Raw genomic sequence first — 25,298 nt, forward strand, 5'->3', positions numbered from 1 at the left:
GTAAGAAAAAAAAAACATTTTAGGGGGTGAATTTATCCTCACGTAGTGAACCATTCTCACAGAAAAAGTTAAAGGGGTGGATTTTATCCATCAAAGGGGGGATATCATTCCCCTTTAGGAAAACTATGTTCCTAATCAACCTGCATGTGATAAAGCCAAGTTTTTTTTAGTAGTTATAAGAATTTCTTTGTGCTTTAGAAGGCCAAGATGCAAGTTAAACCCTGAAGCAAAAATGGGCACCAGGATCTTAGGTTGTTTCATCCAATGGATACGACCAGGGAATTATTCCTGCTCATACTATTAGAAACAAGCAATATGGAGCTGTGCTGAAAATAGAAATCCCACTCTAAAAGCCCATAAAAAGATACTAATACTTCTAATAAGAATAAGAATGTATATATGGAAATAACAATCGTAATTCCATGTATCACATCAAGATTGCACTTGAGAAAGCACCATGAGCATATGCAAGCCCTTTCGAGTCTGATAGAAAATTGAAATTACGACACCCAATAATGTGCTGAAACGTGACATCCTATATTGTTGAGAATAGTCGACATTAATGTGCTGAAACGGTGGAGAAAAACTTTACAAAACATTTCTTAGTAAAAATCTAAATACCTTGAATTTGGGAGGAAAGCTTATGGATGATCCCAGCATACTGAAAAGCAAAGATATCACGTCAGATCGTAATCGATTTTATAATCATCTTAAAAGGTGTTAAAACCCTAAAGTATCTATGATGAATTTCCGTTCATTAAACCTTCATCGCTGCCAACTTTGATTATTGCTCACATTTTGCTCCAGTGTAAACCTGAAAATATGAGAAGTTGAGAATTTCTCTGTCAGCAGTGTGAAAAGATTCCCCATCAATGCATTTGATTTTTCCCAATGCTTTCCCACGGTTGAACCCACAGAAGAATAGCGTGAAATATAATATCTGATCCGGCATCGATCGAGGTTTCAGATTCAAATTCGTTGCAGGAGTTGTTGTTAGGTTCTTCTTCGAATCCTTCGATAACCTGACTCTTCCCTCTACCCTTCTTCCTTCTTGGAGCTATTTTGGATGATAGAAAGAGACAACAATGGAGAGAATGAATTAAAGAAATGCAAAGAACTGGTTTGCTTCGAGGGAAACCTTTCTCCAATAGGTAATTTCATTAATAAGATTCAAGATGGCCTGTACATGGCTTGACTCAAAACATAAAAAGGAGATTCATAGCTAATTCCTACAATTCAGCAACTACCCCTACAAATCAGCAACTATTCCTATCCATATCTCCAACCCATTACCCACAACCAGTTAACCACTATTTATTGGACTCCTAATAATATGGATAAACACCACTTATTGGATAGGTGTGGTGATGCGCACGTTAACAGTTGTTCGATCCAAAATCGACACTCCACGCCTCATTGCTAGACACGACTTACATGCAAAGAAATGGATTCAGAAATACTACATCTACAACAAAAATGTTATGTGCTTATCTAGTGCTACTTGGCATAAAATAAATTAGTTTTGATCTGTAACTTTTAATGATTAGTTTCTTAGTTGTTAGGTTTGGGTAGGACTCTTAGAGATAAGGGTTATCTAGATGGATTCTCTACAAATAACTTGTATGTAACCTTTCTTGAGGATGAAGAAATTTATCCCCGACTTTGTGTTTTTGCAGGAAAAGGAGAAACGACCCTTCCCTCGAAGTGGGTCAAGAGGCTGATCTTTCCTTCGAGAAGATCAAATCCTTTACGAACTGATTTAGGTTCGTAACAAAAAATTAATTCAACTGAATTACCGTCAATTCAAAATAAAGATTTCATTAAATATTTCAGAAACCACATAAAAATATCAGATTTGGAGCGTTTTGTACTTTATTGTCTAATGATCATGGTAAAAAATAATAGGGAATAGCAGCATAACCCTTTAAAAATCATATAAGCCACTCCAATTTTCAAACAGAGAGAAGAGAGAAGAATTGCTCCGACCTGACCATATCGAAAACAATATAATGGGGAGGAGCAGCATACCATCTCCAGATCAAAGAACCCTCGCATTTTGTACACCGCGGTGTCCAGATTCAGCCATTGGATCTCGTTCGTATATTAGTGGGATGACAATGGAGTAAGAGAGCAGATAATGGATGTCCTTCCTCTGTTTGCCGGAGGGGTGAGGATAATGCAAAATGTGAATCACTTTCTAGCAAGATAGAAACATTGTATTTAATGAATTTGATGGGGGTGTTTAACGCATTGTAAGATAAAACGGATTTACAATTTCATTAATTACTTTTTGAATGAAAAAGATATGGGCTGAACTTATTTCCTGGTTTGGAGGAAATGAATGGACTCCAAAAAGGAACGTTAGAAATTCCTTATTCATTGATTACTTTTACGTGAAAATCGTTTGGAAAGAAATGGACTTCAAAAATGAACGTTAGAAATTCCTTATTCGTTGATTACTTGTACGTGAAATTCGTTATGGTCTGATTTTAATTCCCTGTTTGGAAAGGAATGGACTCCTAAGAGAAACGTTAGGAATTCTTTATTCATTGATTACAATTATTAAGAAAACGCGGGCTGAATTTAATTCCACATTTGGAAAGGAATCTACTACAATATGAGATGTTATAAATTCTTTATTTATATAGAATTAGAGTGACACGTAGGAAATAAAATGCCACGTAGATTTGATGGAGGAAGGGGAGAGCTGCCACATAGGCATGAACAGTGAAACAACCCTTCGTCCTTACTACATATAGATTTGGAAGACGCTCCTAATACACAGCAGGGTTCTTCATATGGAGAGTAAACTAATATTGAAATACGGAGAGAACTGAGAATTTTCACCCTTTGTGTTTCACACTACAGGCTCATGGTAAATATACACTCTACCGAAGAATTCTTTTAGGCCACGTTTGGATACCCACAAGATTTAGATTTGGATTTAGTTGATATTTTGAACTGGATCAGATCCTTAGATTTGCAAATCAGCTACAACAGTGCAAAAAATTCCGATTTTCAAATCTGTTCTGCGAGACATTATTTGGAAATCAATATTTGTGGCAACTTCCTTCACCGTCACTGCTCTTCGACGTTGCTCTGGCAGGAGCGAGACATCTCTCTCTCTCTCTCTCTCTCTCTCTCTCTCTTAAAACATGATCATGAAGATGATTGATGTATTTTGTATCCAAGACTCAAATCCAAATCAAAATACAAATGTATGAGGTATCCAAACGGGCCCTTATATGATTTATCAAGAGAATAAAGAATAGGCATAGAGAAACATGAGAAAGTGGGACTTTCTGTCATCCCCAGCACTTGAATTACTTCCTTTCATTATCTCATTACATATAAAAAATGAAAAGAAATTTAAAAGGGGATATTTTGATCTAGATAGCCAATTATGGACCAGAGATCATGTTTCTAAAACGTTACAAATCTATTGTTTTATCTTCATTCTATATTGATGGGGTCCAAAATCTGCAACCAATCGGCTGTTGACACGTGGCCCTCACAGGGACCACTGCAAAGCCAACACCTGTCCCTGCTAGGTGTGACACCTGGACCAATCAGGGACTTCCATCTGCCCCTCCTAGGTATGAGACCTGGTCCATACAGGGGCTACCACCTGTCCTGGACAGGTGGCTCAGAACCACTATAAATAGCCTTCACTTGTGCTAAGGTGAGGGATCTGAGATCGAAAACCCTAAGCTTTTTGCTCTGACATTGCTCTGCACTCCTGCTCATACTGACTTGAGTGTCGAAGCGCCCGTCCGGAGCACCACTCCGGGTTGGTCTTCTGACCCTTTGTATTCTTGTCTGTGCCCTTGTGCAGCGCAGGACTCCATTAGCCATCCAGCTGTGGCGTGCCAGATCAGCCCTTCCGGCCCTACCATAACCTGTTACCAATTTTAGACCTAACATATATCATTTTTCTTCTTTTAAAGAGGATAATAATAACATCATTTGTCTATAACTTCATAAAAGAGCACGCCTCACGCGATGATAGTGGCTTATTTGTAACTATTTGGTAGAAGCTTTATGTGTTGATGATGAAAAAGTATAGGAGTGGACACCGTACTGTTGGCTTGATTACTCATATTTTAGGCTAAAAAAATTGATTTTCTGCAATGTCCCTTACCTTGTGCGCATTATAACATTAAGGTTGCATGCCTTACTAGACCAATATATCATTGATAGTCCACGATGAGCCAGATCCATGAAACAAAAGCAATAAGGGTCTAGTCTCATAGTTGGGCTAAGTAGATTCATAACGTCCTTCAACAATTTAACTTGAGCAAACCCCCCAAAGACAATAACATTATAAAGATGAGAAATTATATGATGAATGGGTGCAGAAACTTGTATTTGTGGTACGACGGAAGTACCACCATTGATATTTGATCCAACAGCAGCATCTTAAAAAGTTTGCTGCTGCTGGATCAAATATCAAGGGCGGGATGATGAGTACGAGTTTCTACTCCCACTCATCATATAATTTCTCTATAAAGAGAAGGTATGCCCATGAAAATACTTCATATATGTAGGTCAAAGTTAGCCTTATGTTACAACTTACAACTAGTTAAGAAAGGGCAACTAGGGATAGGGATAGGGATTTTTACCGTAAAAGAAGAAAGGGTTGCAGGATATAGGATTGGGTTAATCCCATTTTAATCTTTCGTAGAGAAGAGTAAAGAACATGCCTATTTAATTTTTGGTAGAGATGAGTAAAGAACATCATTGTTGGGCTCTACTAACATAGTTGGCCTCTACTAAGGGTTCGTGTTTAAAAGAGAAGACATAGAATAAATATGGGTGGGGCCTATATTGTTCAAAGTTCTAAATAATTCAGCCGCGACCCGTGCCTACGGGTCGACCCAACCCACTTGCAAATTTGCGGGCACGGGTCGGGGTTTTAGTGACCCACCAAAACCGATTCGCGGGTGACCCAACCCGCAAAAACATGGGTCGGGTCGAGTCAACCCGCGTGCACCTGCGAGTTTTTGGATTTTTTTTAACATTTTTTATTTTAAAATAGAAAATGAGATCAAGGGCTAAGAGCATCTCACTTTTTTGAGCTGGAATAGTGCACTTGTGTTTGGAAATCAGCCCTTCTAACAGCATCTCACTTTTTGAGGACTCCCAACTTCCAGCAGCTCATGAGCATTACTAATTTACTATGCATTGAATACACTCCCTATTTTTCAAAATGGATGATTGGAAGGTACAGCCCACACCATAGGATGATCCAAACTGTGCATTTGATGGGCCATAATGTAAATAGGTTGTGCCCAAAAAATCATTAGCTTAGGATGATTCTAACCCTCCGATCTAAAGAGGGACTGACAATATGGAAACTTCTATAGATCGAACGGTTGAGATCGTCCTATGGCAATGATTTTTGGGGCACGATCTATTTACGTTGTGGCCCATCAAATGGACGGTTTGGATCATCCTATGGTGTAGGCCGTACCATCCATTTTGAAAATTAGGAGGTGAATTCATACATAGAAGAGGGTGAATTTATCACCGCCCAATAAAAACTCTATTTTGGAAAAACATGCGGGTAACCTGCGGGTCGACCCGACCCACCCGCACTGGGTACGGGTCACCTGGTTGCTGACCCATAGGAATGCGGGTCATTTTGACCCGTGAACCGCACCCGCATGACTCGCGGGTCGACCCGACCCGACCCACCCGTTTGCCAGGTCTAGCTGTTAGGCCCCTCCAAAGGTAGGTTTATGGAGAGAGAGAGAGAGAGGTGGTGAAGCCACAAACGTAAAAGAGGTGAATTAATCGTAGAACGGGGTGAAGTTATAAGCCCCCTCGGCAATTTGGGGGAAAGCCATTTCAAGGCTAACTTTTGCATGAGACGGCAATCATGCGAGCTTACTTTTTAGCTGATTTTGTCTTATTCATTTTGCATGCCTCTCCGTGAAATTGCGTAGTAAATCCCTTTAAAATCGAGCAGGTTAAAGTTGGAAAGTTGGTATACTATACGTATTGGATTGGTCTAAATTTTGTTTTAAACAATGTATTAAAAAAAGAGGTGCTAAACTCAGAGGAGCCCTTGTAGATAAGGACTACAAGGGCGGCACTATTGGAGCCACTTCATTGCTTATACGGTTATCAGTGCCGTTTCAAATGCACACAGGCAGATGTGGCTCCAATAGTGCCGTTCTTGTAGGCTTTTTCTACAAGGGGTCCTTTGAGTTTAGAATTCCTCTTAAAAAAATGCATTTTGTATATACTAAAAAGTTTTAAATGGCATATATATTGAATGCCTGCCTTTTAAAACAATTTTTTAAGGGCAGTGATAAATCGACCCCCCAAAATAATAAATCGACTCCCCATGTGTCTATCTCTCTCTTCTTTCTCTCTCTAACCCAGAGGAGAGAGAAAGACACATGGGGAGTCGATTTATCATATTTGGGAGTCGATTTATCACTCCCCTTTTTTAAATGTCTTTTAAGACGGCATTTTGGGAACGAAATGGGGCCGTTTGGATATATGGATATTATAATCTAGGATTGTAAAATCCAAGTTTTAACATGTAAAATCTAAGTTTTAGTTTGTAAAATCAGGGATTAAAGGCCTGATTGAATGTATGTTACATAAGTTTCATGCCAGTTTCACTTACCAGATAAGAAATTGGTATGTATGTCAGCCAAATTTTTATTAGCTAATATATGCCAAAACTCAATAAATTGGCAAATGTACAGTGGCTTTCACGTTCATACAATTGGACTTAAAATTCAACAGTCAGAGAGGAAACCATCTCAATTTTTTTATTTTTGTTTTCCTCTGGAAAATTTTAATTAATTAATTGGGATAGCGGAGATTCGAAAAAGAGAATACAGGGAGAAAAGCACGCCACAAATCCACAAGGAAAATAAGGTAGGTTATACAATCTGATGAAAAATCGACCATCTTTTTGGGGTTTTTTATACGATGATTTTGTTGGACCCGGGTAGAACTTAGCCTTAGAAGCTAGCTGTTAAGGGGAGCGTGCCTCAGCCCTTATAAGCCCATCCACATCCATTCACTTTTCCAATGTGGTCTTAATCCATACAAAGAAGATGATCGATACATTGCAAATGAATGAATGCCAATGAATGGTGATGCAAAGAGACGAATAGAGAGGAGAGAGCACTGATTCGATTCCAATAATTAATCGTTTTGGGCTCCAGTGGCAAAGGGACTTATCCTCCCAAGAGGAGGGTTTTCGTTGTGTGTTTGTGAAGAGAAAAAGGGGTTAGCTTATATAATATCCCTTATCAACACCGTTGCAATCCAACGGCTATTAACACCCATATGGTATAACATGTGGGAACTTTGTTTTCGCGTGGAACTCCTAGTCCTAGCAATCTCCCCCTCCATGGGAAGCAACGTGAACAATCTCCCCCCCCGGGGGACTACAAGATCTTCCCTGGTTGACACTGTGGTTACCATGACCATCCCCGAGGGTTTTTTCCATCCTCGAGGGTAGACAGGAGTTACCACACCCTGACTTGGTTACCACTTTTTAGGACCAGGGTAGAACTCACCCTTAATAGCTAGCCGTTAAGGAGAGAGTGCGCAAGTTCTTATAAGCACATCCACATCCATTCACTTCTTTGATGTGGGATCTTTGCTTTAGCGTGGAACCCCCTACATATTTGACAGCTGAGCCAACTCTAATAATATTTCATAAGGTCTGAACTAATGGATATATCAAAAGTAATGTTTGTTTGAAGTCTTGACTCTTTGAAGTGCTTTCTTTTGATCTTGCATGTTTACAAACTCTTTGACACATTGTTATAATCCACGAAACAGTAGCATATATATATTTTGTCTCATTAAATTAATTCATCTGAGGTACCTGTTCTCTCCTGAAAAATGTGTGCTGCGAATAGGGGTGCAACTCGGGTCGGGCAGGTCGGGCTTTCCAAAACCTTACCCTACCTGAGATTTATCTCGGGCCGGGTATAATTTTTTACAGGAAAACCCGAGATTCGTAAACCCGACCCTACCCAAGATAGTTTCTCGGGTCGGGTTTTCATTTTTCAGTGTAGGATAGTGACAGTGACTAATTTAAAGATTATAGGAAAAAAAAACAAATCTTCACACCAAAAATCTCTAAATTTATGTCATCAAGTGTATAAATTTAAGGACACTATATTTTCACATATCAGACATGATCACCTCAATGAAAACAATTGTATCAATATATTGGAAAATAATTTGCTATGTTATTCAAGAGATATTTAAGAAAGTCATAGTACACCCATATGAGTCGGGTCGGGTTTCGGGTTTTTTTTCTTTAAACCCAGCCGACCTACCCAAGATTGAGTCGGATTTTCCAATTTAAAACCAGACCCTACCCAAGACCCATGATTTCTAAACCCGGCCGATGTTATTTTCAGGTCGGGACAGTGCGGGTCGGGTTTTGTAAAACCCGACCCAAGTTGCAGCCCTAGCCGCGAAATGGCTTTCTGCCAAATCACCTAGCAAATCCGACCCACTAATGGGTCGACAAACTGGGCTAATCACTTGGTTTTGTTTTAAATTAACTTGACAACGGATTCTGGGGACTCTGGCTTAAAACCTTGAGTTCATATGCATGATCATTTCTCTTTCTTGTTTTGAAAGAAAAAGATTTCTCCAAATGTACGGTCCCGGGTGAACCCTTGATGCCCAACCTCTATTTATACACTTCATTTATTTCATTTATATAAAAATCATCGCCTGTAAATCAAATGCTGATAGCTCTCCGCAGATTTAACCCATGATTCCACGAACAACATCGAACTGCATGAGAGAGAGAGAGAGAGAGAGAGAGAGAGAGAGAGAGAGAGAGAGGTCCAATGTCGTCCTAGAGTGTCTTTAAAGATAGATACAAGAAAAATCCTAAATAGAGGACAACCTTTTTTTTTTTAATTTCTTCACGTACACTTCTCATGTGATAGGGGAAAGCCTCCCTCTCTCTCTCTCTCTATTCATGGAGTGAAACATTTCACCCGAATCAGGTTGTCCCATCTCCACTCAACCCATTTTCCCTTTTGTTTTTCTTTGCCCATTTTACAAAATAAACACAGCCTTTGGACAGGAGATTAAAGAGACCGAAAACTGCATTTATTCTCTTAAGCGTGTACATAGCATAGCCAAACTTGAGGGCCAAGCAACATATTGTCTTTCAAGAAAACGAAACTCTACTTGCTTTATATTAGAAGGTAGGGCACCTCTTTAGAGACTTCTCTTCTCCCATCGAGGAAGGAAGAGGAAGGTTAGAGAAAGCCAAGAAAAAAAAAAGTGAAGGAGAATTCAATTCCCTTACCAAAGATCAAGAATAGGTCGAGAGAGGGAAACAATTCCCTTAAAAGGGAGAAGTTGCTTTCTTCTTTTTTCTTTTCTTCCCACTCTCTTATTAGAGTTTCCCTTATTTTGGGTAAGTTAACAGGAGAGAAACTTTTAGCGTGGGATGGGAATAAGAGAGATAGAGCCGAGATGACATGGAGAAAGGACGATAGAGCAATTGATATCAATTCCGAAGAGATTCGAATCAAAAGCTGCCCTTCATGTGGGCATAAGATCCAATGCCATGAACAGGTCTTCCCTCAATTATCATCATCTTCTTCTTTTTCCTTAATGTTATTAACGTAGCATGGTGTGTAATTATATAAGGTTTTCATTGTTGTGTTCTTGGAAAAATAAAACTAAATATATATATAAATAGGCAGCGATTCATGAATTGCCTGGTCTACCTGCGGGAGTGAAGTTCGATCCGACTGACCAAGAGCTTCTGGAGCATTTGGAGGGGAAGGCGAGGTCCGATACTCACAATCTTCACCCTCTTATCGATGAATTCATCCCTACTCTCGAAGGCGAGAACGGAATTTGTTACACCCACCCACAGAAGCTTCCAGGTGATCTTATATTTGCTCAAACATATTATATATGTGTGTGTATTGAAAAAGTTACCATTAATTAAATTAGAGAAGATTGCAGATGCACTTCCGGGGTGGAGACTCCCCATATACTATGCTTGCCAAACGGAAACCACCTCCTAGAAACCTCATTAAACTCCATGTTGATGGTTGCACCCTTGGCAAGCCAGGCATGGGATGTATCGGTGGCGTTTTTAGGAACTCTTTGGGTGAAATCATCTATACTTTTGCTAAACCTATCGGAATTGTTGGGGTTCCACACAAAAGCAAATAGTCCCACATCGGTAAAGTGAAATAGATGGGGATGGGTTATAAGGGAATGGGCACCCTCTCTCTAACATCTAGCTTTTAGGGGTGAGTTCTACCAGGTTAGATTCCCTACGAATGGTATCAGATCTTAGGGCGGGAATGTCCCTCGGAGAAGATCTCGGAAACCCCGGTGTAGTATCTCGTGGTTCCCACGTTGCCACCACGTGGAGGGGGAGATTGTCCACGTTGCTTCCACATGGAGGGGGAGATTGTTGGGGTTTCACGTAAAAGCAAATAGTCTCACATCGGTAAAGTGAAATACATGGGGATGGGTTATAAGGGAATGGGCAGCCTCCCTCTAACAACTAGCTTTTAGGGGTGAGTTCTACCCGGTTAAATTTTCCCTACAGGAATCATTGATTCTACAGAAGCCGGGGTCATTGCCCTCTACAAGGGATTGTCTATATTCTTCAACTAAATGGAGGGGCAGTTGGAAGTGGAAAGCAACTCTTCCAACACTATGTTGTGGGTGAAAAGAAATAGCACTGGTCCGTGGAGACCCACCAACCTATTGGTTGAGAAGAAAGATCTATGTCTACTTGGTGATTGTTCTTTTTTCTCTTATTTCTAGAAGTGCAAACGATTTGGCTAATCGCCTGGCCAAATCGGGAGCATCTAGACCACTTCTATATGGGGCATTCTCTCCCCCCGAAGTGCATTTATAATCTTCTCTGATTTTTAATTAATGAATTAATGGCATCTTTCTCAAAAATAAAAAAATCTCCCCATATACAAGTAAGATCTCCAAGCTCCCGATTTGGCCCTATGATCTGCCAAATCGTTTGAACTTCTAAGAATAATACAAAAAGACAACAAGCACCATGCACACAAAAATCTTTTATCTTATCCAATAGATTGGCGAGTTTCCACGGACCAATGTTATTCCTTTTGACCCACGACATGGTGTTGGAAGAGTCACTTTCCACTTCCAAGTTCCCCTCCATCTGCTAAATGAAGATAGACAATCCTTGGTGAAGAGCATGGATCTCAACTTCTGTGGAATCCGTGATTCTAATAAGTCCAATGAAAGAGTATATTATGCACCAGATTCCTAAAAACGCCGCAAATACCTGCCATGCCTGAGTTGCCAAGGAAGAAGCTGTGAACATTGAGCTTGATAACGATTGTAGGAGGAGGTTTCTATTTTCTCACCACTTTTGCTTTTGGAACGCTCCCTTTCAAAATCATCACTCAATACCTCAAGACGATGCCACTTGAGTAGCCTAAAAAGGAATGATGTTGTTGAGACCAAAACACCACTGTGAAAGAGGAGCCTCTACTTTAAAAATTACGAGAATTCCATTCCTTCAAAATAATCCATATAATTCTTCCTCAACTGGGCCTCATCAGAATAGCAAAGCAAATACAAGAATTAGGCAGCATAGCAAACCAAAAATGGGTTCCTCTTCATTAATATATTTTGCTCGCATTAATTGTGGTCTATCGGGTGAACCTACTATGTGTGTGTGTGTTAGAATAGATCAGATCTCACAGGATCTTATCATTGAATTGTTTTAGAGGGCGTGGTTTCTGAGCTAGAAGCTGAGCTAGAGCTTAGAATACACCATCTCCCATAGTAGTTTGACTCATCAAACCCATTCATTTTACACTACCTCACATAGATAGGGTGTTCCTAACAAACCAGCTCCATACCATAATCCTAACCATCTGATTTATAGGACCATAATTTCTCGCCATCCATTCTAAACCCCACAAATCATAACCCTAACCATAACCATAACCCTAAGCATACCCTATAAACTAAATGGGTTGTATGACTCAACCAACTATGGGAGTAGTGGTTTCTGAGCTCTAGCTCATGATGAGCTCGAGCTCAGAAATCTTTTCCTAAGGGGAGATGATTTTTTTGCGCCCCCCTTTTAATGTGAATCATGGGCAGACTTCAACGCTTTTTGACGTCAAATCACTTTAAATGGGGGGGCGCATATTCCTACAAGGAGTCACCAAGAAAATGCGGTGAAGGGGAAAAATTGAATCAAAAAGTGTTTGGGGATGTTCAGCAGAGGAAGGCACAATTTAGATCGGAGCTGGAACAGATTGAACAAACTATGCCAGATAATGGTGGGGCACCGGAGGCGGATGAAAATGCCCTAGATTAGATATAGGTTAGATTAGGATTGTTCTTATCTTTATCTTTCTAAATCTTTAATTACCATGCTCAGCTCTTAAGTCTTTTATGTAAGCATTGGTAATAGCTAAATGTAATCATCCAAGAATACTGAATAAATCTCAACTTCTCTAATTTCCACATGGTACAAGTGCAAGTTGATCAGACCTCGCACTGAATTCAATAGTGTCAATTTTATTTTTAGGTGGATGGCCGACTAGCATTCGTTTGGCCCTGTTTATTAGTCGTTTCTATTTCTCTGATCTCATCACTCCAGTTTTAACATAAATTGTTCTCCTCATTTATGCTTCTCCCATTTCCTTATTTTTTTATTTACCTCCCTATCACTTCTTTATAACCCCCTCTCTGTGGGAGCCATGCAATTGCTTGTGATTTTAATGATAACCCCATAGAAAAAGAGCCCCTTTTTACCAAACCCACCCCTTCCTCCTTTCTCATAACTTTTTCCTCTGTCCTCCCACCCTCTCTTCCACGATAAGTCCTCAATTACTGTGGGTGTATATATATTTATGAAAAATTTGAGGATGAAGGGTTGAGGCCTTAGAGATTTTATTAAGAGAGTCGAAGACGAAGGAAGGGGGGTCAATGTTCTAGCTAGGGTTTTAATTAAAAGGGAACGGGTTGTGCATTCATATATATATATATATATATATATATATATATATATAGAGGAAAAGGATTGTACACTCGACCGTACCTAAAGTTAGGTACGGTAGAGTGCCAAATCACATGGGTCCCCCATTTTTGGTGGGCATCTAAACCATTCATTTGCAAGGCCCCATCATAGATAGGGTGCATACCAAAAATCAGCACCATTGAATCATCCTAACCCCTCCAAAACTAGAGGCCAAAATGGGCAGATTTGTGGACAAACACTGTATGTCCATTTTGGCCTCCACAAATGGATGGGTTAGGATGATCCTATGGAGCTGATTTTTGGTATGCATCCTATCTATGATGGGGCCTTGCAAATGAATGGTTTAGATGCTCACCAAAAATGTGGGACCCATGTGATTTGGCACTCTACCGTACCTAACTTTAGGTACGGTCGAGCGTACAATCTTATTCCTTATATATATATATGAGGAAAGTGTCTCTAGTCTCTCCCCTAGATAAGCTTATCTACTCCTCCCTTTATAAAAACACAGTGGGCCCACGCTGTTTGGATGATCCAAAGCATTCATTTGATAGGTCCTAACATAGATAGGGTGTGCCCAAAAAATCAGCACCAAAGGGTCGTCCTAAAACTTCATTTTGTTGGGCACACCGTGTCCAAAATGGAGGCGTTTATATGTGTCCATTCTGGGTACCACAAGGCACCACAAAACGAAGTTCTAGGATGACCCTTTGGTGCTGATTTTTTGGGCACACCCTATCTATGTTAGGACTTATCAAATGAATGCTTTGGATCATCCAAACAGCGTGGGCCCACTATTTTTTTTAAAGGGAGGAGTAGATAAGCTTATCTAGGGGAGAGACTAGAGACACTTTTCTCTCTCTCTCTCTCTCTCTCTCTCTCTCTCTCTCTCTCTCTCTCTCTCTCTATATATATATATATATATATATATATATATATATATATATATATATATATAAGGAAACATGTTTAAAGGGAAAATATACAGAATTCGTATTTTAAAAGAGACAATGATGAGTTGGATTCATCCGAAAAAATGGGATTCATGCGGGACGCGGCTACCATAAGAATCGTAGTGTGTCCCATGTGAATCCATGTCCGATTCGCATGTGGAGACGTGTCAACACGGATTCGGCAAAGGGAGGCAAAGAATCCATGCAACACAACCTAAAATAGAAATCCCGTAATAGACATGTACCACAATAGTAAGTCGTCCATAACTTCGTCAGATCACGTCTAAATCGTGTGATCGTTAGATAAGCAATCAAAACCTCTCTAATGGTGAACAAGATTCAATGCTTAAAAAGTATACTACAAATACTATAATGGAAATAGAAGTTGAAGAATAAGTGACTTTTTCCACGTCGCACGTTCTTGGTAGTTTCACATGCATTAGATCTTAAAGGCTTCGATGGTTAGGATGAATTATCCTATTCACTTTATTATAAATTTATAGTTGATGATCAAGTATGGGAATAGAATTACCATTAATTTTGTTCGTTTAGTGATTCATTATGTCGTATGTTTCTAGTTATTCTCATCCATGAAAGTCTCTTACGGCACATTTGGCTATCATGAATTTTTTTTCCCTAGAATATTAGCTTACACAATTGTGAGGAGCGGTGGAAGAGGGATAGATACTAGAGGGACTGAGTGAAGACAGGACAAGAAAAGCCTGAAAAATCAGGAGACAAAATACTCTACTCAAAATATGATCAATTTTTTCCTGATTTCTAGCTACTTCTCACTCTCATCTCAGTCATGCCCTCTCAAATATCTCTACTTCTCCCACCCTTCATACACCTCTCACCATTTCGAGATACTAATTTATTATCAAAAAATATTCATGGCTGCAAGAATGGCCTTAATATTTTTTTCCATTTATGTTGGTTTCAGTTGATTACTTACCACAAGAATAAGCTAGAGATTATATTTCATTTCTTGCCCTTGGGGTTATTGCAGGGGTAAGTAGAGATGGCCTGATCCGTCACTTCTTCCATCGTCCTTCCAAGGCGTACACGACAGGAACTAGAAAGAGAAGAAAGGTGCACACGGATGAGCATGGCGGCGAGACAAGGTGGCATAAAACAGGCAAGACAAGGCCAGTCTTTGTGACTGGGAAGGTGAAAGGTTACAAGAAGATCTTGGTGCTCTACACCAATTATGGCAAGCAGCAAAAGCCCGAAAAAACGAATTGGGTGATGCACCAGTACCACCTTGGCTCCAATGAGGAAGAGAAGGATGGAGAGCTAGTGGTTTCCAAAGTGTTCTATCAAACACAACCTAGGCATTGTAGTTCAGGTACCAAACACGACAAGGGTGGAGAAAACGTTCATGATAACTCTACTCTCAAGGAAACAGGATTTGTCAACTACTATAATTCATCACTCATCACTTATGATGAAAGCAATCATAATAGGACAAGCCTCCCTCAGCTAATACCCGGGTTCGTTGTACATGATGATGGCTCTTCCTTTCTTCCTTAAGGATTATTTCCTGATGTATGAAATGTACAATAAGATAGAATTGTGGAGGACGAAGAGGATGGGAAGTAGAGAGTTTTTCTCCACTAATAAAATAAGTTTCAAGTTGAAATGTTCAGTAATTGATAATTTCGCAATGGTGGAGTAGAGTAAAAGGAATAGGAAAGATTGTTCTTTAATTGTAAAATGAGAGAATATGCTTCTTTAGATAACAGTGCTTCTTACAGGTTTCACGCAAGCTATGCATAAGAAAAGGTTACTCCATGTGGGGACTCACTGGATCAAAGTCCCTTCTTCATGAAAGTAATATTTGTTGTTTTCAAAAAGGTATTTATAAAAGGTTTCCGGAGTTCTTGTCTTGGTCCAACTCAGCTATAGATCTGTGGGTTGGACTGGGTTAAGGGAAGCCACATTCTTGACCTGTATAATAAGGGGCATGATTAGCACTAAAAGGACATGATAGGGAGAGCAATAGATCAAATTACTATACAGAATAATTTATTTTATCTAAAAGACTTCTTGATTAATTAGGGGCTGTTTGGATACATGGAATTACATTCCAGGATTGAAATATCCTAGATTATACAAGCTAAAACCTGGATTTTACAATACTGAAAATGCACAATCCAGGTTCTAGCTTATAAAATTCAGGTTTTAGCTTCTAAAATCACAGGTTTTACTTGTATCCAAATGGCCCTAATGAGATTTTGAATTTTCTCATTTGCCTAACAAGGAATTTGAACATAGGCATGTACTAAGCCGAGAGATATTTGGAGTTATTATGGAGAGATTCTAATGCGGGTCCTTAAGAGGGAAGAAATGAAATTAGAAGACAAGAACATAACTAAGAGAAGAAGAAGAAAATGGGAGCAATGCTCAACCCGTCTTTTAGATAAAATCCCGTGACGATTTCTATCCCTTTAAATGAGAGACTTTAAGAGAAAATTCATTCAAGCTTATCCACCAACTAGCTTAGGGACTTAAATATGATAAATTGCTGCAATATGCCATTCTTGGCGCTTAGCTTAGGAAGGCGTCACTAGATTCAACTTGAGTGTTGTTTTGAGACTGTGACAAGAATTTTTCTTTATTCTTGGCCCATGTACACGTCTCAGTCCAATCTAGTGACACTTCAAGGGTGAACTTGAATCATTGAGCCAGTCGTGGATCCACGTCTTCTTGCTTCTTCAATGACAATTGATGTTGGTGAACAGCCAAATTAGTCCTTATGAGCTTATTGGGCGTTGAGAAGTTGTCTGTGAGCATGGGCTTAGGTTAAACAAAGGGCTTTTAAAATGGGCCATGTCACAATTTTAGGCTTCTATTATTGACTGTATTCGTAGTCTAGATTCAATTCTTACTCTCGGGCCTAAAAAACACTTACTACATGATATTACTTTTTTTCCCCAATTGGGTCAAGTTTATCTGAATAAAAGTTCAATGGCATAATCAGCAAAGTTATAACATTTTACGTTGATCAGCAAAGGTATAACATGATCAGCAAAGGAAGAACATTATGTTAATTGATTGTAGGCCATACCACGGCCGGGTCTGGGCGTAGGATTTTCTCCTTGTCCTGGCGTTTGGATTATGATTGGGCTTGGGCTTGGGCTTGGGCTTGGGCTTAAGAAACCTCTCACGGGATGCTAAGGCCCTGTTCGGTTTGGGTTTTGAGAATTGACTTTGAGTTCAAAAGTGATTATTGGACTCAAAATTACTTTTGAAATTTGATCCCAATAATCAGTTTTGGACTCAAAATCCAAAATGAACAGGACAATATTTAGAGGGCTGTTTGGGACTACTTTGATACAAGCGTATCTTCATATCATTTCGCCTGTGTTTGTTTTGGATTTTGAGAATTGATTTTCATTCCAAAACAAATTATTTGGTTCAAAATTGAACACAATTTGGAGTCCAATAATCATTTTGGCACTCAAAATTAGTTCTCAAAATTCAAAACGAACCGGACATTTGGATTGTGAGAATCGATTTTGAGTCCAAAACTGACTTTAATGCAGTTTTAAGTCCAATAATCAGTTTGAACTCGGAATTGATTCCCTAAATCCAAGACAAACAGGCCTTCCCATTTTGCAACTATAGGTTTCATGATGAGTTTTGGAAAAGACTTCCACTAAAAATGAGTTTTCCAAATGCTAAAAATTTTAGGGGCCGTTTGGATATGCGGAATTTAGAATCTTGTATTTTAGAATCTTGGATTTCCTCAAAATCCTGGATAGGAGGAGTGAAGGCGACCGACGATCGTTTATTGATTTCTCATCCTCGAGAGAGTAGGAGATCATCCCGCGTTTCCAGGTTTAAGAAATCTCAGGATGGGGGAGAGCTTTCTAAAACCTGAATTTCTTACTTAAAATCTAGGATAATGGATTGTAAAATCCAGATTTTTACACCTCGTTCAAATTAAAATCTAGATTCTAAAATCCACATATCCAAACAGCCTCTTAGTTTCCATGAATTTTTTGGTCTAATATTTCACAGTAAATGCCAAATTCGGTCAGCCAAGGCTTTTGTCCTACATCCAGAAAATGATACCCAAAAATATTCCAATATAAAAAGAGACCCCAACTCGGGTTTAAACTTGTTATAAGTCTTACCAAAGTGGGAATCCTGTCTTCGTTTCGGCAATTCATTCATTGAATGGAAAACCATGACCTAGTTCAACTCTTTTTGAGATCTTATCCAAAACCCTAATCCTCAATCTTCTATTCGACTTATTTTCAAGGGCCCAAGTGAGCCAAGTGCATGAACAACACCGGGAATTGGTAGCATCTCTTGATGGAGACTGTGAGCCACGTGTCAGCATCACAGAATGAAAGTGGGGTTGGGCATTGTTCCTCTCCAAACGACACCTCTTGTCAATCAAACGTATGAAATAGGGATTTTGATTATCCCCAAATTCAAATCCTTATTTGGGATTTGCTAGGGACCATCGCAGAAGGCATTCCGCGTGATGTCTGTTGCATGAGAGAGCAGCCACATAGGCTCACTTTTTGTCTTATTCACTTAATTCATCCTATGTGGCTGCTGTCTCATGCAATAGACATTCCTAAATGCCTTCTGCTATTATCCCTAGCAAATCCCACCTTATTTTAACTACTTGTAGACTATTTTAGGGGGATTGTGACTTGAGATGGACAAATGGTCTAAGCTTCACGGCACCGTAACCGTTGTTTTCACTTCTGCTTTGATGTGGGTTCTATAGTTTAGATGGACACATGCAAAAGTCCGAAGTGAAATGCGCAGATCCCTAGTTGTAAATATGGCACAATTTATCAGAAATATTTTGAATATTTGCGATGTAGGGGTCCTGCCTCACCCCAGCTTACCCATCAAAAACACAAGAAGCCACAGCAATGCATGAGATTTTCTTTCCAAATACAATGTATGGACAACCAAATGGATTATATTATTTTATTCCTATGTTGATGATGATTAATACAAGAATTTTTATATGAAGGTAAACAACACAATTTTTATTTTATTTTTTTTCAAATTTTGAAAAATATATGAGATTTGTTAACTACTGGGCCACATACACGAGTGCCTACTCCTATGACCTATCCACAAAATTGTGAAGGAAAGTGACCTTTGAAAGGTGACTTTGAGGGAAGGGATGCATTGACACTCCTAAATTAAGGCATTCCCCACCATGCAGTAATAGAATTTAGAACTTTCAATTCCTGTAAACTACTGCACCTCACAAAGTACAAAAAAAATATAAATGTTTCAATTATTTTGGCATCCTTCATCCCCTGACTACTCTCGAATTTGTCATCCTTTGTTACAAATTTGCAATTCAATTTCCTCATGAGCCTCCGGCCATGAGAAAAACCAAAGCCAGAGGTGAGGAAATCACAACTCCCACCAGTGTGGATTTTACAAGGGTTGGGTCAACATAGAAAACATACTTTCTCTACTGTGTGATGCGTATTATATAATATAATAGATTTGAAATTGTCTGTCTGCCAGAAAAAACCCAAAAAAAGAAAATTTCTAGATGCATGAGCAGGGCCCCAAACACGTGAACACCACGTGCATACATTAAGTCACCTGGCCCAGCTTCCTCTCTTCTGCCTATTGGCCTTCCTAATAAAAGCCAATCACACTCATTTCCCTTCCTAAAAAAGCCAAACAATACAACCCCCCCCCCCCCCCCCCTGAAAGAATGGCCTTCTCTCAATCACCCAACCATAAGAACCCATCCAAGCGCAACAAAAAGAGACTCACTGATGATCAGGTGAAACTCTTGGAGACAAGCTTCAACTATGACAGGAAGCTTGAACCAGAGAGGAAGATTCAATTGGCACAAGACCTGGGTTTACAGCCACGCCAAGTTGCCATCTGGTACCAGAACAAGAGAGCACGCTGGAAGACACAGAGCCTCGAGGTTGACTACGCAACTGTCCGGCAAAGGCTGGATAGCGTCCTAGCAGAAAAAAGGTTGCTCGAGAAGGAGGTGGAGAGACTAAGAGGGGAGTTAGAGAAGGCCCAAGAGATGCTGAGATTGAACAGCACCCTTCTTTCTCCCCCCACTTGTGATGAGGATGGGAGTTCAATTATGTGTAGTGAAGTGAATTGTTGTTGGGAAGAGGGCCTCTATGCCTCTCCAGTGGTGGGTAGTACTAGTGGGAATCAGATGGGAGAATTACACTGCCATGATCCCTTTGCTTGTCTTACTTGATGATGACAACGGCGATGATGAGAACAATAAAATTATAAAGATTACAGTTTGCAGTGGAAGGAGATGATGAAATATGTTGCAGATTGAGATTATGTAAATAGAGGTCAAGAAGTTGCAGTCATAATAAGATTGAAAAGGAGAAATCTCTGTATTTTTTTCGCTTATGATGGTGGTAACTATTTCTAGAAAGGAGCCTCTCTTCTTTACTTTTTTTCATTTCTAAGGCAGTATGTACAGAGAATCGCCCATATCCACATGGACGAAGAATAAGCCGCTTGTGTGCTGCACATGTGATTCGGTGACTGTTTCTTAAAAAGCACCACCCTGAAATTGGTGGATGTTGCATCATGGGATTCATGAAAGCCTGATTTGCATCATTAAGTTCAACAAAAGGAATGAGAGAAGCTCAATCAATTAGAAGGAAAATTCATTGGAGATGAATCGGGCAATGGTTGAAGCACCCAACTCATAATTGGCAAATTCAAAGTTCGGTATCTATAAGAAGAAATAAAACAAATACAGATACACAAATGTATCTGTTTGTTCCTACTCTTCTCTCAACAGCCTCACAATTTTTTATGTGGATTTTCTGTTTATTAATCAAGAGATGAGATGAAAATCTTTATACCAAGCGTATAAAAATACAAAATAATAGGGCTCCGTACTGAATAAAATGATAGTTGTTTGAAGTACTTGAAATTTTGTTCCTTGCATCACAGGAAACATATTGAAAACTAAAACCCTAATTGACAATAGATGAAGCCAACTTTAAAGGAAAATTGTAACTCCAAGTAGTTTAATTACAGAGAAAAAATACAAAAGCTTGAAAATTGGCTAAGCACATATGAACTGACGTATCTGAAACTCACACCATTTTTTCATTATTTTTCTAATAACTAAATGAAATAAATATTTCCTTCATTAACTGATGAACAAACGACACCACAACAAACAAGGCACAGCAAAGAGACATATCATCCCTAAATATGAAGGACAACAAACTTCCGTGAGAAAGTGGAGAACAATTTTTTTTTACACAACTGTCCAGCAGCAAATCATTAAGTACCTCTCTAACATCCACTAAAAAATGTAGCAGGTGTTCTGTGTTTTCTTCAGTTCATTGGATTCACTTTGATTGTAGCATCAAATACATCCTTCAAGACTACATCCAGAATAAATTTTTATGTGTGCATAAGATTCATCCATAAAACCAGCTGTAGAATATCAACCAATAAATAAGATTTTCAAGCATGCAACACCACAACTAAAATCCCAAATACTGTTTTCTAAGTAAACTCTGTTTTCTAAATTAGAGTTGTGGAAAAAAGAATTAAACTCTGTCCACCCAGATGCATGTCCACAAATTAAACTCTGTTTTCTACGTAATTTAGCGTTGTGAATAAGAATTATCATCAGCTTGTCGTGTACCTAAGAAAAGAAGAAGGTAATTACAGATAATGGCACCTTCACCGTGTTTGAATGCCATTGACAATCATCTACAATTTAATTAGTTCTTGATGTCTCATAATACAGACTCACTAATTTTTGTAAAGTGTACATAAAAACAGTATGGAGAGTGTACATAAAAACCATTGTGTTCTTAACTGTATGCAAAATTATATGCAACATCACTTGCATTTGCCTTTGACAGCTTCACCACTCCTTTGCAAAGAATGAACTATGAAGACTAACTATCAAGTATTCCATCTTAGATAGACTTATTGTATACACTCCATTTTGTCTGGGCCCGCTAGATTGAAAGATCACAAGCTGGATCTGGATCTGTACAGAGGGCCACAATCTCATCTTAAAAATTTCTTCTTGCGGGACTTAAACTTAGAAAGATTAAGGACACCTTTCAAGAGACCCTATAGCCTCATCCTAGCCTTTGGGAAACCTTTAGTAACCCTTGATGTCCTTACATCTCCTTGATTGTGCTTAATGGCATTATTCTGTTTGGCAATGATGTTGATGGATTTGATGTAAAAAATCAGTATTTGAGACAACATTTCCACAATAAAGACTTAGGCAGCTGAGGTACTTTTTAGGCATTGAAGTAGCTTGTGGAGAGCAAGGTATTGTCCTTTCTCAAACCTTATTCATGAAACAGGAATGCTTGAGGCTAGACCAGTTGATAATCCAATGAAATCCAATGTGAATTTGGATGTTAATGACTGATGATTTTAAAGAGAATCACAAACAGAATCATTGGGAAGCAGCGTGCAAAATTTTAAGGTATCTAAAGAGTGCTGCAGGCGAAGGACATGTGTATCATCCATGAAAAAATGTTGACATTGTTGGCTATTCAGATGAGGATTGAGCATGATCTAGATCTGACAAACTAGTTCTTGTACATTTATTGATGGCAATATGGGCACTTAGAAGCGTAAGAAACAGACTATGGTGGCTAGATCTAGTGCAGAAGCTGAGTATAGAGTTATGTCATAAACTGTATGTGAGCTGAAGTGGTTGAAGACTCTTATGCGATAGTTTGGGTTTACAATGGAGAAACCCATAGTTATATTATGTGATAACCAAGCAGCTATCTACATTTCCGATATTCAAGTTCTCTATAAAAGGACCAAACATATTGAAGTGGATCGTCACTTTGTTAAAGATACAGGTGTGACCAAGAAGATATGTACTCCATATGTTTAGTGTGAAAATCAGCTGGCCGACATTTTCACTAAAGCTATTGCTCATAGTCAATTTTCATCTATGTTTCAAGCTAGGCATGGGTGATCTCTGATATACGCTCGTCTGCGAGCACGGCTCGGGGGGAGGGGGGGACCTCACGGATTCTCCATTCCCTTACTGTTCTTTCCCCGCATTCTTCTTGTTCTGTTGCCATGTTTTAACAAATACCACTAAAAAAAGAACACTTAAAATTTTTGTAATAGTTGATGGATTACTTTTATGAGGTATTCACTTGAGTGACATGTGATTATATAGCAAAATTATTAAGGTACTCCCTATAACTTAAAAGGACTTCATAACACTCTAAAACTAATAAAAGGCTCTCTTTAATGATGGACTCCATCTCCCTGGGTTAATCCTTGATTCTTGCGAAGGATGGTCCCAAACGGTAAGAATTTTATTCGTCAACAGGTTGTAAATAAGAACCATTCAGAAAAAAAAGAAAAAAAAAAACAGAAAGAGAATATGGACGTTAACAACAAATGGTATGTTTTCTGCCAGATTCATGATTTGAGCTCTCATGGGTAGGGAACGAGAAAAATGCAAAGATAGCATCCTTATGGTCCATAACTACTTAGCCCATAATTACTGCTTTCTGCTGGACAGCCAGGTGGGATAAAATTCTTACAATCAATCAGCTTAATGGCAGAAGTTGAAGGATTCATAATATTTGCAACATGTGCCCAGCCTCCATGGAATATGTTAATCTTCTTATTCACTGTCCATTTGCATCAGAAATTTGGAGCTTCATTTTCTCTGTTTAACTATCAATGGGTGAAGCCTAAATCTATAAACATGTTCGTCGCTGCTTGGAAGTTTCGGGGTTTGGTCAGTTATGGGCAGCCTTTTATGGAGTTTATGCCTTCTAACAAATGCATGCACTGATTCACAAGCCTAAATGCTTATGTTTCAAATCAAAGGCAATTCAAGAAAATTGTCCTCATATCTGAGATAAATACAACTTAAAAAACTACATGCATTGATTCCCAAACCTAAATGCTTATATGTTTCAAATCAGAGGCAATTCAAGGAAATCCTTTTCATATATGAGAATGAGACACATAAGATTTTAGAAACAAATACACGCACTGATTTCCAAGCCTAATTGCTTACATGCTTCAAATCAAAGGCAATTCAAGGAAATCCACAAAACCCTAGACACAATAACAATAATTATAAGAAGAAGTAGAAGAAGAAGAAGAAAGGACAAATCTACTTGAAAGCGTCACATTTGATCTCCTCATTTCTTCCTGAGAAAATACACGTCAGTCTCCTCATAGGCGTAATCCGGGTGCAGGTCCTGGTGGGGGATCTTCTCCACGGTGAAAACTGTCTCGCACAATTCCCAGAACAGTTGGTGTGCTTCCGGCGACCTGAGCTGATATCCTAGCAACACGACGCCGGAGGGCGCCAGGAGCGCTTCCATGGCAGAAACCAAGTGCCCGACGTTGTCTTCGAGATAGACCACATCGGCAGCGATTACGAAATCGAAGGGAGGATTAAGGGCCTCTATCTGTTTGTTGTTATTCCAGTAGAGCTGTGCGATTTTGAGCATTTTGCCGAGGGCGGGTTTGTTACGCTTTAGGTTTCGTTTGAGGGCGGGCATAACAGGGGCGATGTCGGTGAGGATGATGTTCAGGCCTAGAAGGGAGATGCCCATACCAGCGGGCCCACAACCGGAGCCCAGCTCAATAGCGCGCTTGCCGGAGAAGGGGAGGAGGTGGGCGTAGGGATTGGGAGAAGAGGAGGAGGCGCAGTTTAGCAACCAGCGTTCGAGGAACTTGACAAGGACGAGGGAGCAGGGCCAGACGGAGGTGCCGACGTGCATAGAGCCATTGTCTTGCTCGATAGCGAGGTGTGCACCCCCTACGTTCAGCTCGATCACGGGCGCGGCCGTGAATCGCATCGCTGCGGTGCGGAGGAAAAACCCGCTTTCTTTGTTTGGTTTTTCTTTCTTTTTTTTAGCTTGCTTGCCTTTCAAAGGTTTTCTGCGTTATGAGAGATGGCCCACTACGGCAAAGTACGTGGTTCTCACCTTTGACTGATCTGAACCGTCTATCTAATAGGCCTTGCCTTAGATAATTGGATCTCTCATGGCCCAAAGATCAAGACAATATGTGCGTTTTGTAGTTTAACATGGACAGTCTGAAACGATGTATGTTTAACTATTCATATTCAACATGTAAAAGTGCACGTTTATTTATGGGGAATTGCTAGGGATAGTCCCTTCACTATAAGTTTGAGGGCTATATATTTGGATTCTCCCTCTCCCTTTGAAGACGCGATTTCAGTGTCTCCAAGGGGAGGGTCCCCTGTGGAGTGGGTTGGGCACGGCAGTGCAATTACAAAATAAAATCAGGGATGGTGGGAAATCTCAGAACCAGACAATATTTACACA

At 39.5% G+C, this 25,298-nt stretch overlaps 3 protein-coding genes across 3 annotated transcripts; 2 read left to right on the forward strand and 1 right to left on the reverse strand.

The window, feature by feature from the left end:
* Positions 1–9,223: 9,223 nt before the first annotated feature.
* LOC143890515 (NAC domain-containing protein 73-like) lies at positions 9,224–15,863 on the forward strand. Its single transcript, XM_077395232.1, has 3 exons — positions 9,224–9,588; positions 9,716–9,905; positions 14,984–15,863. The coding sequence occupies exons 1-3, from the start codon at positions 9,487–9,489 to the stop codon at positions 15,505–15,507; spliced, it is 816 nt and encodes a 271-aa protein (XP_077251347.1). The 5' UTR covers positions 9,224–9,486; the 3' UTR covers positions 15,508–15,863.
* Positions 15,864–19,687: 3,824 nt separating this feature from the next.
* LOC143891361 (homeobox-leucine zipper protein ATHB-52-like) lies at positions 19,688–20,203 on the forward strand. Its single transcript, XM_077395946.1, has one exon. It carries the CDS (start codon positions 19,688–19,690, stop codon positions 20,201–20,203), a length of 516 nt encoding a protein of 171 aa, XP_077252061.1.
* A 3,721-nt stretch (positions 20,204–23,924) lies between these two features.
* Positions 23,925–24,877, reverse strand: LOC143889335 (S-adenosyl-L-methionine-dependent methyltransferases superfamily protein). Its single transcript, XM_077393518.1, has one exon. The coding sequence runs from the start codon at positions 24,804–24,806 to the stop codon at positions 24,141–24,143; it is 666 nt and encodes a 221-aa protein (XP_077249633.1). The 5' UTR covers positions 24,807–24,877; the 3' UTR covers positions 23,925–24,140.
* Between the last annotated feature and the right edge of the window lie 421 nt (positions 24,878–25,298).

This window comes from Tasmannia lanceolata, unplaced genomic scaffold (assembly GCF_043159265.1).
Source record: "Tasmannia lanceolata isolate RefF3 unplaced genomic scaffold, GAP_Taslan_0.1 ptg000013l, whole genome shotgun sequence".
Classification (NCBI taxonomy): Eukaryota; Viridiplantae; Streptophyta; class Magnoliopsida; order Canellales; family Winteraceae; genus Tasmannia; species Tasmannia lanceolata.